At 41.4% G+C, this 15159-nt stretch overlaps 4 protein-coding genes across 6 annotated transcripts in view; 2 read left to right on the top strand and 2 right to left on the bottom strand.

Annotated features, from left to right (window-relative positions):
• Positions 1–4321, top strand: part of LOC118265728 (glucose dehydrogenase [FAD, quinone]-like) — a 13704-nt gene extending 9383 nt beyond the window's left edge. The window contains exon 4 of one of the 2 annotated variants that reach the window (XM_050694665.1): positions 3830–4321. In XM_050694665.1, the coding sequence (XP_050550622.1) occupies positions 3830–4285 (456 nt within the window). In that variant the 3' untranslated portion in view covers positions 4286–4321. Of the gene's footprint in view, positions 1–2856 lie in introns of both variants that reach the window. The other variant, XM_035578826.2, reaches the window with a different exon arrangement.
• Positions 1811–2989, top strand: LOC126910834 (ecdysone oxidase-like). 2 transcript variants are annotated; one of them, XM_050694674.1, is made up of 3 exons: positions 1811–2346; positions 2500–2615; positions 2867–2989. In XM_050694674.1, exons 1-3 carry the CDS (start codon positions 2005–2007, stop codon positions 2892–2894), a joined length of 486 nt encoding a protein of 161 aa, XP_050550631.1. In that variant the 5' UTR covers positions 1811–2004; the 3' UTR covers positions 2895–2989. The 2 variants fall into 2 exon arrangements, with proteins under 2 accessions (XP_050550631.1, XP_050550630.1); XM_050694673.1 differs by having other exon boundaries at positions 2841–2976.
• LOC118265740 (glucose dehydrogenase [FAD, quinone]-like) lies at positions 4318–7922 on the bottom strand. Its single transcript, XM_050695093.1, has 4 exons — positions 7843–7922; positions 6320–6572; positions 5786–6098; positions 4318–5624 (listed from the first exon to the last, which is right to left on the bottom strand). Exons 1-4 carry the CDS (start codon positions 7920–7922, stop codon positions 4318–4320), a joined length of 1953 nt encoding a protein of 650 aa, XP_050551050.1.
• A 3935-nt stretch (positions 7923–11857) lies between these two features.
• LOC118265737 (uncharacterized) lies at positions 11858–13775 on the bottom strand. The gene has a single exon (XM_035578838.2). The coding sequence runs from the start codon at positions 13698–13700 to the stop codon at positions 13188–13190; it is 513 nt and encodes a 170-aa protein (XP_035434731.2). The 5' UTR covers positions 13701–13775; the 3' UTR covers positions 11858–13187.
• Between the last annotated feature and the right edge of the window lie 1384 nt (positions 13776–15159).

The raw sequence follows: 15159 nt of genomic DNA, 5'->3' as shown, positions 1-15159 counted from the left end.
ACTGATCCTGACAATTACCTAATATAAAAACAGTTATAAATCTAGATTAACTTCTATATCACAATTCAGACATTAGTAATACTACGTGTGGGGTGGTTAGAGACATCACAGTACATTATAATATTGAATAATTTACCGCCAGGGACAGATTTACGCAACTTTACTGAAACGTGAAGCAACTAGAATGTCGTAAATCGAAGCATCTCATGAATTTATAATAAAGTGTAATAAACAGCACAACTTTGATCATGCATAACCATCGCCGACATATGATATTTATGTTTGAATTAATTCCCGCGAGTCATGAGGAGCGCCTGACTATTTTGTACGGCGCAGTTGCAGGGATGGTTGTATTGCTATTACACTTATATCAGGAGCTCAATTGAATGTGTTAATATTAAAAAAAACGAACAGTACGTATTTATTTCATGGGCGTGAACGATATACTTTATTATGATCTCTTTTTTTAATAACTGAGACTAGGCTGTTTTCAGAATGTTTTTAATGCGATTAATAACACTTTATAAAATTGTTTGTGTTTATCTCTGTATTGTATAAACTACACCTGGGATATAAAGTAAACACATTCTAATACTTAGTCATTTACTACAATCTTCATTGATGCCAGTATAGTAGTAATATGAATGGCATGTATTGTTTTGTCTTGACTAACAACATATGAACAAAACATTGAATACTCGCACAGGTGCGTAAACTGAGCTATACACGGAGCTAACTAGTCAGATGTTAGAACTAGAATACTTGAACAAACTGAAATGGATAATGGAAAGAATAGGAATAAACATTACGATCGATATGTAATTACTAGAACAGCAAGTAAACAATAAACATCGACCTAACGACGAAATAAATTGATTTGGTTTCACCGCATATGTAATCTGTGTGATTGGTTTAGGTAAGTATACCTAATAAGGTCGAGTTTCAGATTTAGAACTGGATGTAGATATTTCTGCTTCTAATAACGAATTTAACTTAATTGAAGCATCTATTTGAACTTATAATTCCTCACTATTTTAAGAAAGTTATATTCTCAAAGATATTATCGTTTCATCAAAGTCATCTTTCTTTATCTTTAACCTTATTTGCAAAACATGTATTCAGAATATGAGTTTAGGAGTCATCGATGGATTGATTCAGGGCTGCAGTGGTCGGAGTGGAGCCGCCCCCTTGTGCAACGTGCCGCTCTGTTAACTCCTGCAGCGGCCACCTTCACCCGCCACTCTTCCTGTACCTCCAGCCTTGCTCAATCGTACTGCAGTTACTGATATCATACCTACTAGTAACGTTTATGCAGCTGTTAGTGTTTCCTAAGTCACGCCGATACTATTCTAATGTTGCATTGTTCGTGTCCGGCGTAGTGCCGTGTTTGTTTCCACTTGTTGCTGTTGTCACATAGTTGCACTCCCGTTGCAAGTGATCAACTGGCCGGCGTTAATGGAACCCATTAAGTAACAGACTCTTGGAACTCAAAACAATTGTGAAATTGTAAACAAGCGGAACAAAGGATGTAAACATGAAATTCTTAAAGTCGACAACATATCGCAGGCGAGGGGCGGCCGCGCACAGTCAGCTTCCTACCGCACGGGTTGTGCATACCTCGGCCTCGCGACTCGCGACACACACACGTTGTGCCCACGGTGCTAGCCAGTGCAGTGCTCGATACTACTACTAATCAGAGTATTCGTCTACCAAGGACATCATATCCTGAATAAATAATTAGAAATATTAATCAAATAATGATATACGGCTGCAGTATCTACCGCGTACGATACTACCGCTAGTTGTGCCATTGAACACAACCACCGCCTCTTATGAATAAACTAATGGAAGTGAGCCTCACTATAGGCTGTGATATAGTTTCCATTTCTCAAACAAGAATCGTTCAATATTCCTCCGATCTACATACCTCGGAGCGTATTCGAAGATAATGCGAAGGTTTCCTCCAATTTGATAGCCGGTAACCAAGTAGAATATGAGGGTGCAATGAGTGCTAACGTAACAGATGAATTATGTAAGATTTGTGACGGACGCATAGAGTGCGCGCCCACCGCCATCCTGCTGATCTCGCTGGTGCACACGCTGTACGGGCACATCGGGCCCGAGCCGGACTACTTCGGCAAGAACAAGCGCAACCTGCTCAAGCAGGTGGAGGAGGACGGCAAGGCGCCCTACAAGCACTTCACCTACTTCGATCGGTTCCCCGAGGACCACAGCAAGAGGAAGGGCAGCGCGGACACCGATGGAGACTATGACTTCGTCGTGGTGGGCGGCGGGACGGCGGGCTGCGTGCTGGCCAGCAGGCTCTCCGAGAACAGGAAGTGGAAGGTAACGATACTGTCACGGGTAGGCTGATACCAACGAAATAAATAAAAAGCAACCACTGCCAACATAGAAAACCAAGAGAAATAAGAAGAAATATCATCCTTAGATTATAAAGCAAGGAAACCTCATTCATGGTGTTCCATCATATGATTTCAGGTTCTCATGATTGAAGCCGGACCAGAGGAACCCAAGATGGCTCTGATACCCGGACTGACGAGCGAGTTCAAAGGGTCCAGCGTGGACTGGCAGTACTCAATGCGACCAAAAAAGGGGTGAGATTCAGTCCACGTCAGAGGCAGACGGGATCTGTCAACATATCGGATTTATTTTAATAATTAGATACTACTAGACCAATATACTGGTACATATACATATACTGAATAATTTTGAGTGGTAATAACGTTTTACAAATAGCTCCTTCTTACAGACGTTGATCCTAAAATTCAATCTGTTGGCAGATCCTAATGAAGCAACTGTAGTTTTTATAAATCATATAGTTGTAACACGTTACAGGTTCTGTCAGAATCGAGGTGAACGAGGCTGCGAGGTAGTGCAGGGCAGAGTGCTCGGAGGGACCTCCTCCATCAACGATATGGCGTACATGAGGGGAAGTCCGGCTGACTACGACGAGTGGGCCGTCAGTGGCAATGACGGTTGGTCTTTCAGCGAGGTCCTGCCTTATTTCAAATACTCCGAAGGAAATTACGACAAGGATATATCGAAAAACAAGTTTTTTCATTCAACACAAGGACCGCTGGATGTGGGCCGCTATCCTTACGTCGATGACAACGTGGACGTGCTGCTGAGTGCACTCAATGAACTGGGATACAACTACACCGACGTGAACGGCAGACACCAGCTCGGGTTTATGAGGATACAGACCACATCGTACTTTGGTGAGAGAGTCAGTGCGTTCACAGCGTTCATTGAGCCCATTAGGAAGTTAAGGTCTAATCTAGAAATATTATCAGAAGCTTTAGCAACTAAAATACTTTTCGACGATAACAGAGAAACAATCAAAGCTGTCGGTGTAGAATATATCAAAAATGGTACAAGAATGAAAGTCAAAGCAGCGAAAGAAGTTATACTGTGTGCTGGAGCTATAAACAGCCCAAAGTTACTAATGCAATCAGGAGTAGGACCTAAGGAGTATTTAGAATATTTAGACCTAAAAGTAGTTTATGACCTCCCAGTTGGAGGAAACTTTCACGATCATTTGTCAGTGTGCCTGCCAGTAATAAAACTAACGAAAACATCAACGACATCAAAGTTCCCTGAGAAACTAAAAGACATCACCACATATTACTCCAAAGGTGTCGGACCTTTGTCAGCCAACTTCCAAGTGGTGGCGTTCCTGGAGACTACAATATCGGACATTTTGGGAACTCCCGACATTGAGGTGCGGTTTAAAGGACACGACTCCAACATGTATTATGACAAGATCGAAATGTGTGTATCGTTGTTGACTCCTAAAAGTCGCGGTCAGGTAGTTTTAAACGCCTCCGACCCGATTTTCGGAAAACCTTTGGTTTACCCGAACTATTTAAAAGATCCTACTGACGAGAAAAAGTTATTAGAAGGCATACAGGAAATTGTTAAACTATTCGATACAGACGTTTTCAAGAGCGCGGAGTATGCCTTCGATCCTCGCCCAATACTGAATAATGACTGCAAGGACCATGACCGCGTGTCGGAAGACTTTTGGTTGTGCATCATCAAACATTTCTCGACACCGTTACACAACTACGTCGGCACGTGCAAAATGGGTACGTCAAAGGATCCTGATTCAGTTGTAGATAAGAATTTACGAGTGTACGGAGTGAACAATTTGCGAGTCGTCGATGCGTCTATAATGCCAAAAATAACCCGCGGCTCCACCGCGGCGCCTGTTATAATGATTGCCGAGAAAGCTAGTGATATAATAAAAACTACTTGGTATTAATGGTCTTTTTATTTCCCCAATACGAACGGTCGTCACCTCCTACTGTAGTAGTGACCGTTTGTCTCTTTCCAATCCTTGATGATCATTTTCGCTCCCTTTTCCGCTATCATCATTGTGGGGACAAAATTACTGGCTCTGGCATGCGTGGGCATCACTGAAGCGTCTATTATCCTCAGACCTTCGATGCCGTGTACCCGCAACTGGTAGTCGACGACAGAATTGGTGCTATTACCTCCCATCCTACATGTTCCGACAGGATTACTCATTGCTTTGGTGTAATGTCTTGCTATACAATTCCATTGGTCTCTGTTACTCAGTCTATCACAAGGGAACAGATCTAAGGGTGCAAACTTGATGTCAGCTTTTTTAAATTCTTTAGTGTCAAGTAACTGTAGAGCAATATCAATACTATCGACAATAGTATCTAAATCTTCTGTTTCTTTGAGGAAATTAGCTTGGACCACCGGCCTTCCATATTTAGGATTCCGCTTGTTAAGCATAACTTTCCCTCTACTCTTGGGTCTCAGCAGCACAGGGTGGATATTAACTAGGTTATAATAAGGTAGCGGCATGTGTGTTTCTTCCGCCGCGTGTACACTAACGTTGGTCAACATAAACTTGTCGCTTCGAATAAAATTACCCTCCAAAGCCAGCTCGACATCGGGAGCGTTGAAGTTCTCATAGAGTTGTATAAACGCTGACACTTGAGCAATACCTCGAGAGGCCAGCGGACCGTTGCGGCTTTGGAACCAGGTCTTGAAGTCATTAATGACTTCAGCTTCCGTGACGACAGGGACGTCATTCAATACAAATGCCAGACCGCCGATGGATACTTGATCTTGGTAATTGAGTCCCACAGGAAGATCCGCCACCTGTGCTATATTATGCTTCTTTAAGTCAGCCTTGGGGCCAATGCCAGACAGGTGCAGGAGTCTGACGTTGTTGATGGCGCCTGTGGTTAATATAATTTCTCGTTTGGCGTAGGCTGGTCGCTCCTTGCCTTTCTCCACTTCGTACATGACGCCGTCTACATTTTTCTCTTGTTTGTCGATGACTATCCTCGACACGTATGCTCCTGTCACCACGTGTAGATTCTTCCTGTGTCTCACTGGTTTGAGGAATGCGCTGTTGGTACTGAGCCTGGTGTTGTTGGAGATGGTGAACTGGTTGTTGACCACAGCCTCCTGCACGTTGGTGTTGATGTCTAGGTTTCTGAGCCCCATCTCAGTGAAGCCGGCTGTAAACACCTCCATGAACCGGTCCATGTGCTTGAACCGTTGTACGTGCATCTCTCCGCCGCGAGAGTGGTAGTGGGAGTTCATTAGCACATCGTAGTCGCCTTGAAATTAAAGAATAAAAATAAAGATTTAACTATACTAAATTATACTGTGTATCATATATTGACGAAGTGTACTTCACTGAATACTCTAACAAACCTCATGAACAAATGTGATAACAAAAATTTATTTATAGGTGCAATAACTGACATAAGGAACTAACCATTATCCTCAAAGCTTTTAAAATGTTCTAACACGGCATCGAACTTCCAATCAAGCGAGCCTAGTTCTCCTGTGCTGTGCCACCCATCATAATCTGCTTTCGAGCCTCGAGTGTACTTCATGTCATTGGTGACGCTGGAGCCGCCCAGGACCTTGCCTGTCTTGACTTCGCAGCTGCCTCCAGGTCGAGACAGGCACGAGTAGCCATTCCGTTCAGTCTTGTAGTTCCAGACGATGGGCCTGTACTCCTTGGTTGGGACCCCAGGGATGTCATAGTCTATGTTCTCGTCGATGCCTGCTTCGAGCAGCAGGACCTGCAACAGTGCACTTCAATGCAGGACGCTGTGTTATTCAGGTGCAATGTGTGGTAGGGACGTGAATAGCCAATTAAATACTGATAGATACTATTACAGATATGAAAATTATTTCAGAATAGGACTGACGATGGATTCATCTAGAGATTGGTATAAACTTCCCTAGTCGATCACCATCAATGTGTAGGGTGTATATCTCTGCTATATAGCTATAACAGTACCTTCCAATCGGAGACGGCGGACAGTCTGTTGGCGAGCAGACAGCCTGCGGTCCCTCCTCCGATGATGATGAAGTCGAACACACTGTTCTTCAGATCCCGCTCGTCTGCCTTCGTCCGCGTCGCCTTGGAGAACAAGTCTGCATCCGTCACTGCTACCAGCAGCAGCAGGTAACTTGCTACCTTACTGTGATTATGATAAAGATCAGAATGCTGCTTTGAAATCGCCAACCCGCATTGAGCAAGCGTGGTGATTAATGCTTAAACCTTCTCCGTGCGAGAAGAGGCCTTTGGACAGCAGTGGCCTGTGATAGACTGTTGATGTGTGATGCCACACTATCACATACATAATGAATGAATAGATAGTGATGTTATTGTCCTCACTGACGATTATTGTATCGAACTGATATCATATATCTACCCAACAACACTACACTATGTGTAATTAAAGACAAACAAGACAAGTAAGTTCATTGAATTAAGGATAAATATCTTTTACCTATTTACCTTATAACTGGAATACTATTCAATTAATAAGTGTTACTTCATGTCTAGTTCATGTTTTATATGGAATAGGACAGATCACCTGACGGTAAGCAATCATGGACACCCGCAACACCAGAGGAGTCACAGGTGATTAGAATAGTCACACAGTAGACGTCAGAGAAAAGGTGCTATGCTACTGACTTCACGGTTGGCGCGGTGGATGGGCAATCGGCTGCCACATAAGGCTTAGCGGGTTCGATTCCCGCTCGGAGCAACTCTTTGTGTGATCCACAAACAGTTGTTTCACACGTATGACACATGACAAGAGAAAATTCTTGTGTGGGGCAAGAAAAAAATCCCGTATTTGACTCTTACCACTTGTATAAATATACATATGTAGAGTCGTAAACAAATATAAATCTACAACTAAATTCAAGCATAAATGCGAAGTTCCTAGAAACTATTAAAGTAATCTAGAACAGGTAATTAATTTTAGATAATCAACGATATCCACAGGTTGCTCAATATTTGTTGGAAAGCTAACAAGTTCACGTGCAGCAGTAAATGAGGCCGGCGCATAACAATATCCTTCCACTTCGTTCACACAGACGTCTTACTTGAACATAATCTTGTATATATGTACTCTCCACAAGACCACAACACATGTATTGTCACAACTAACTCACACTTGACATTATTTACTGACTCACGCGGTCATTAGTAAAAATATTTCTTTAGAGAGAAAAATAACAACAGAACCTAATGGAGACAGTCTAGCTAGCTAATGTCTAGAAAATGCTATGCAAAATTAAATACAATACATAATACTTAAACCCATTTTACGTTAAACGTAGCAGATTCAGTGTTCAGCTTTCAAAGTAAACTAACTAGCACTTTCAATCTTCAATCTCCATAGAATCACCAGCTGGGTTCACACGACACACGCGAGCCAACACAACCACCTCGTACCTCAATGATGTCAGCTCCATCGTCAGTCAGGAAGTGGATCACTGCACGTTCTACCAGCCGTAGGAGCCTACCCTGAGTGGAAATGCAGCGCGAGGCGGCGGGGCACGCACTGCAGGTTGCAACACCAGGATGTAGGGAAACTGCGAGCCATGACCCTCAGCGCTGGTGGAAGGTTCCCGGGTGAGGCAATCGCTATAGTTCCTTGTTTTCACCTCTAATTCTATTATGTTGTTAAACTACGATTAGTCGGATTTAGGAAGGATGTACTTGTCTGTCTGTCAATGTTGATTATGATAACAGCAATTACCCGCTCCTACATCGACTGTTTTGGGATTTTTATTCTAGTTTTTTTGCACAATGCATTTTGTTTTAATGCTGAAGACATAATGGACATCATTGAAGTACCCACTAATTACAGTAGGTAATACTTTACATAATAATAGAGTTTCCATACTAGGCTAAACAATTGAATATCAATACTTTATGGGAGCACTAAGTACTAATTGAAAAGTATTAGCACACCTATGTTACCTACCCACTAGACCACATAGTATGATACTCATACAGGACATATAAACAGGAAAACTGTCGCAGTACCTACCAACTACCAAGTAGAAGCAGGAATCAATAATTATACGTTGAAGGATGCAATTAGAACATTACTCAACTAAATGTAATTGAAACTGGACCTAACATTTTTAATTAACGTATCAAAATAAATAGTTATAATTGTATGTGTGTATATTACAAGTACGGTGGGTGCTAAATGTCGGGTATCGTGAGTAACACGCATGATGTACCGGAACAGTACATGAACTCGGCGGACTGCGGACGACTATAAATCGTTATTGTTGCAATACTGACGCCGCTGACTGCGATACAACTACTGTCTAATAGAACTATCGTCAAAAACGTAAAGTAATTCTCATTTGGTAGATATTTCCATAAAACGCATTATACATGCTTAGATAAAAGATTAATAGTGAGCATTACTTAATATCTGGCAACTTCGATTCCAGTACTAGCACGAAGGTGTAGGAGAGCCGTGCTTCGGCACGAATGAACCGGCTCGACCGGAGGGACACCACGGCCCCCAGAAAATTTGTAATGTGGAGAAATGTTTATGTTCATAAAACCTCGACTAATTAATATCATTTCTTAAACTTTATGTGTTAAGAAGCATAGGAGGAGTGAGTGGCTCACAATTTTATCAGTACATGTTGCTGTTTAAAAGAAAGCCCGAGAAAGCCCGTTGGCTTTCTTTTAAACAGCGATTGAGTGGTGGAATATGCCACATTATTATAATGCGTATTGAATTATTGATTGGTAACTTGACATTGAGGCCTGCACTGCACAGGCTGCAAGTTCAAGAAAACCTGTGAACCATGCAGGTGTTAATGTTACTGATGTGTAAGTATTATGATCTGAGGGTATCTTCCACTGTCTATTAGCATGGTAGGTCTACTTCATATTGTCTTACATCTATTGGTTTGCTATAACTTTGAGTAAAAAATAAAATAACAGCTTCAGCTAGACTATAGACAATTAGGAACAAAGACAGAGTGCAGAAAAGTTGTTTTTAAACATTTTTTTAAACCATACTATGATTTTCTCCAGTGTCGGGGTTAAGTTAACAAACATACAAGTTCAGATGCACATGACACCCAGAACCGAAAAAACAATCAATGGATCACACAAACAGTTTTTCCGTGCGGGAATCGAACCTTGTAAACGTTACACGGCAGCAAGTTACCCAGCTACGGCGCTAACTGTGCAGTCAGTTAGATAAGTACTACTCTACTAGCTAGCTATATAGTCGGGGGATGTAAAAACTGAGCGCGTGACGGAGGCGGCGACGTGGCGGCGGCGTGGCGACAGCGGCGCGGCACCGTGCCAACAACGACTTACGTAACTCGTGGGGTACACAGTGACAGCTTTTTTGGAAGCAGGATTTATACAGTTGAGATATACAAGGCAGCAATAGATTAGAAGGCAGAGCTTTTTTGTTACGAAACCCAAATGTTACCAACTTATGTGTTTTAGTACAAATAATAAATCAATATGGACGTGAATGAATTGCTTTTGAGTATTTAGATAATACATTAGATTATTTTCTCATTTAATTTACAACAAATTGTGATTATCTAGTGCTCCTTGCTGAAAGTAACAGCAAACAGCTGCAGCAACGGTTTTACCTCACTGATACACTGAAATAGTAGTCATACTTAAATTATGGTTTGTTATTATGCCATATTAATTTGTCCACTCTCTATATTATTTTTGAAAATGTGCACACAGTGGTTTATCTAGGTAAGCCAACCATAAACCAGTCAACTATTACTAATTATTATATGTATTTTATAATTTAAAAATACATTAGGTATTGATGCAGGGCATAGGTAATAAGTAAATGACAAAAACAGGAAAACATTGCAATATTATATATTAATGAGACCAGTGTATGTGGTAATACTGATTTATCAGACTCACACACACAACAATATACATCGATGTCCACACTGCACACACTTACAACTAAACCATATATTTACAACAAGGACATAAATACTACGACCCGTTATAATATCGCAACAAACTTTGCATCCAATAAGAAAGTAAATAACACTTTATTTGTATTTACAATACATACATTTATTTATTTGTCATATTTATTGCTGAAATACAGTCTTGAAGCGGTTTGTTCCTCTCGTTACGTGCTTATGTCACAGGTACGAGTATATTATTATACCTCTACATATATATGCATTACAATATACTAGGTATAGGTTATACTTTCTGTAAAATCGTGGTCACTGTGGTAACTCTTTTAAAATGTAAGTAGTCACATCATTAACTAGTCCCAAGAGAGTTATGCAGAGATATATAAAAATGAAAACTGAAAAACTGTTTGTTTGTCTCGATAAAGCTCGAAAACGGCTGGACGGATTTGACTAATTTAAATTTTGAATTATTTGCGGAAGTTCATTGAAGATTTAGACTATGAGTAAGTATAAAAATTAACCGTGGCCTGCCTAGCCTTACCGGGGCTCCGGCTCGAAATGCAGGAGAAGGAACGGGGTGGTTTTTAGTCAGTAAGAGTCTGACACCTCGTCTCGCCCAAGGTGGGAAAAGACATTGATTAACTTACCCCCCTCAAAGAATAGTGCAGCTTGTGGTGTGCCGGGACAGCTAGTAACATTCAATATGTCATAATGTCGAGATAGTCTACAGCTGTAACTGTTTATCTGTGGACGCTACTCAGACTATACATTTTTCCTTACATCTTTCCTTATTGTACAATAATAATAGTACATTGTACGTCTAACTTGCTGTTTCTTACAGAATTCTTACTATTCGTACTTATGTGGTCTAATTTATTTTCCGTACACATATATAACTAAGTTCGTTCCGTATATAAGTTTAATGTATACTCATTTATTGTATACATTAGTATACTCATTTATTGTCATTTTATGTTTTTTTTATTGTCATTAATCATTATGTTGATAAGTCATGGGGCCTATGTTCAACAGGGGACGCCTAGTGGTTGATATGGTGATGATTGAAATAGTAAGCTTGAATACCTAACCGCTACATATTTTGTATTGCTATTTTATTTATGATGGCCCCACTACGAGGACATTATAATTTATTGAAATGAATACAAACGTCAACAAGCTCTACTTACTCCCTGCCGTTGTCATTATCTAAATTATTCAAATAATGTCAACAATTAGGTATCTACTAAACAAACTAAAGTAATAAAACAGTAGTTAGGGACCGTTGATAGTAAAAAATTCGAGCGCGGCAAACGTATACATATGTGAAGGTCGCCACTAGCATAAACAGCAGGGACTTTAATTAAACTGACTGCTGGCAACACGAACTACCATCATGCACCATCTAAAGCATTCTTGTATATGAAACAATAAATAATACTGCTCTATGCCCCAATATTATGTTATACATATTACTATCTAAATAACAAAACGTCTCAAACAGCAAACAACTCTCCTTTTACAAAATACTTCATGTTATATATTTACGTATCGATGAAATAACAGGTGTAAATAAAACTATAACAGGTCATGTTCAGGTACACTAGTCAATGTATATAACAAGTAATTTCGAGATGTTTCTCCTTAATATCACACTTCTTACCGAGTACTTAATGAGGCTAGTTAAGGCAAAGCACTTTGTACAGGGGAGCACGATCAACGGTACGTGGCAGATGCATACCGTGGCCAACACAGACAACCCGTGGACCAGTACAATGTAATATATCAATATATCAGTCAATTGTTTCAATTTCTCAAACAAAAATGTGTAGTTACGTCATCTATACCTAATGCGCTCTAACAAGGTGCGGCTGACAGATTCAGTAACGTTTCGTATCACTCTTGAAAGTTGCTGCGATTTAAAAATTATGCCTTAATATTTTAGCTATATCACATTCGTATTATGTTAAATCATTCGGAAGCGTAGTTAATTAAATTAAAACCAACCGGAATGTTCTAGTATTCAATTAAAATCTAATGAAATGAAAAATAAAGTAAAGTGTTATGCGTATAACGTAAAGCCATAGTCGTGTTTAGTGATGGGATGTACGGCTACGATGGATAGGTAGTCGATGTTTTTTAGAATAAAAAACGAAAATCGTGCGTCGTTCAATTATCATTCTTAAAAAACCTTTAATTATGTGGGTAAATCCACTGTAGACGCGGCTCTCTCTGCCCAAACCACAGTGACATTATCTGAGCAGAAATATGTAGTAGGCATTTTTCTAGACATTTCCGGCGCCATTGATAATGCGTGGTGGTACTTAATCTAACATATACAAACTAATATATCCTTTTTTCTTCACGGTTCTGTAAAACTGTAACTCTGAAACACCTCAGGGCTCGGTCATAAAATATTTATTTTGACAAGTATATACACGTAGTTAGACTGCACAACTAAATAACACACACATTTAATAAAAAAATTAAAGAGAATTAAATGTATGCTGCGAGTATCGATAGCGATAAAAAAAGATTTTTCTAATGTCCATCTCTAAAGAAAGACGTCAACGTCATACTGGCATCTGTCAGCCGCACCTTGTTACAGCGCGTTAGGTATAGTAGTAACGTCCGTCTGATATCGGCACTTCTGCTACTACACACTGCTGTAATGTAGCGTAATGCACATACCACAATACATATACACAGCAACACTAATAAACTCTCTGAAACATAACATCAGTCTCCAACTATGTGGTTAACAACAACAACAGTACCTAAGTATACAACAACAGAGCAGTGAGCGAGCCGCGCCTGCCGCTGTATACCAGCACCATCTTACAGCAACAAGGGACACTTGACCAACACACAGCTCGGCACAGCCCGGCACAGCTCGCTCTCTTACTCTAGCAAGGCACTCATTGCTTGGTTTTATGGTTGTACCGTTTCTTCAATAACATGTCACACAGCTCGCACAGGTGGAGCACCATGTAGTTGAGGAATGACGTCACTCTCGGCTCCCGCACGCAGCGCGTCAGCTTGCTGGACATGCAGCGCTTGTACGTCTCCAGCAGGTACCTCTTCTCGGGGTCCATGGCCGCCGAATCCTCCGACAGTAGTGCTTTCTTCCCGTACACCAGCACGGCGTCGAACTCGCTCATCGGCAGCAGGCCCTTGTTGTTGGTGATGAAGCAGGGTCCGCAGCCCCTGCTCCTGAACACCTCGGCTCCCTCGGCGTCCGAGAGCACGGGCCACTCGGGCCCCGCCGCCAGGAATATCAGCGCATACTTGTCTCCCACATGCAGGTCCTTGGGGATGAAGGTGACTTCGGTGGTGGGGCCCAGCACGTTCCAGACGAGGTTGTAGATGCCCAGGTAGAACATGGCCACGAACAGCGTCTTGTAGAGCCGGGACAGCTGCCGCCAGCACATGGCGCGCACATAGTCCCGACGCACGTCGCCCGGCGCCGCGCGCTGCCTGCCCTCTGCCGGCCGGCCGCACCGGCCGCCCGCCGCGCGCGCGCGGTGCCCCGCGCCGCCCTCTTGTTTACTACGCTCACGCACAAACCGCTGGAAAAACAACTTTACTCACACCCTTGTCACAACAAACAATTCTAAAGAAATGCATAATAGTCTTTCATTTCCGACTTTGTCATAATTTCTACAAAAAACTACAACTACAAGAGTCGTAAAATCAAAAAGTTATCAGATCTTATCTAAAATTTGTAACTTCATTTACCCTTACGTACATCGCAAACTTTACACCCGCTCAAAATAGTGTCACACAGGCGGAAAGTGAAACATACTTTTTTATTTTTGATTGTATGTAGTAACTAGATAGTTACAGTGTGGGAGTGTGGGTACAGGACTAATACTATCACAAAACTATTGCAACAAAAGGCATGACGTAATGTTGAGAGGTGACAATTCAGTGACCGTGCAGTCTCAGAATTCATCGGAAACTAACGAACGTTGGATCCACGCACTCTCCAATACTGTGTTATGGAAATTATCCGCGAATCGAAACAAACGTACACACATTTCTGTGAAACGAGAGCATACCAACAACAGGAGCTTTGTGGTGTTCATCGTGATGACGTCACATATACCGGCAACAACAGCATCCACCTTCCCGCGAATACAAGTGACGTGCGCTACGTGCGAGTTTCCAAAGTATTTGATCACTTATCTTGAACATATCAATAGTCATTTCGCGTTCAGTACTACAGGATGTCGAGCTCTTCGCAGCCACTGTCTGGGTATGTGATCACATCTGTACAACATAACACGAACATTACGCGTTTTTTTCTCGAAACGTTAAGCGCACATGTCAGGGTATAAGTAACATCTACTTTTCGCAAGCTATGAAGTCTTATATAAAAGGGGGTAAATCTATTGTCACGCAATTCCAGACTCTGTGCTATAACTGAGAATATAAAGTAAAATAAATATACCGTCACTAGAGCATAATATACATAAAAGAAACAGAGCAGTGACGTCACGAGCGAGCATTAACTCGAGCAGCCTGACACTCGGCGTATAATGAAATTCCTCGGCAGTGCTCGGGGATTCATTTCACTTTATTAAAATTGTAAACGAACTTGATTACTAGGTCGTCTTGTCGTGTCTCGTGAGAGGACTAGATGACACTGCGTGCTAAGTATTTAGACATTTGAATAAGGTATTTTCTTTCATTTTCAGTTACATATACATGAACGGGTCTATTTACAAGCAGCAGTAGATAGGCTCATTATGACAAAATATTCTGAGCAACACGGGCTTCATGCTGAGCAACGAAATCGTGGACTAGGAGGAATTAAGTTATGCGATTCCCGCACACACTCACCGAAATGTAGGTATCCGATAAAAAATCTTGAAAGCGAAAGACGTG

The sequence above is a fragment of the Spodoptera frugiperda genome, chromosome 7 (genome assembly GCF_023101765.2).
Source record: "Spodoptera frugiperda isolate SF20-4 chromosome 7, AGI-APGP_CSIRO_Sfru_2.0, whole genome shotgun sequence".
Classification (NCBI taxonomy): Eukaryota; Metazoa; Arthropoda; class Insecta; order Lepidoptera; family Noctuidae; genus Spodoptera; species Spodoptera frugiperda.
This window is presented reverse-complemented; position numbering and strand designations above follow the sequence as displayed.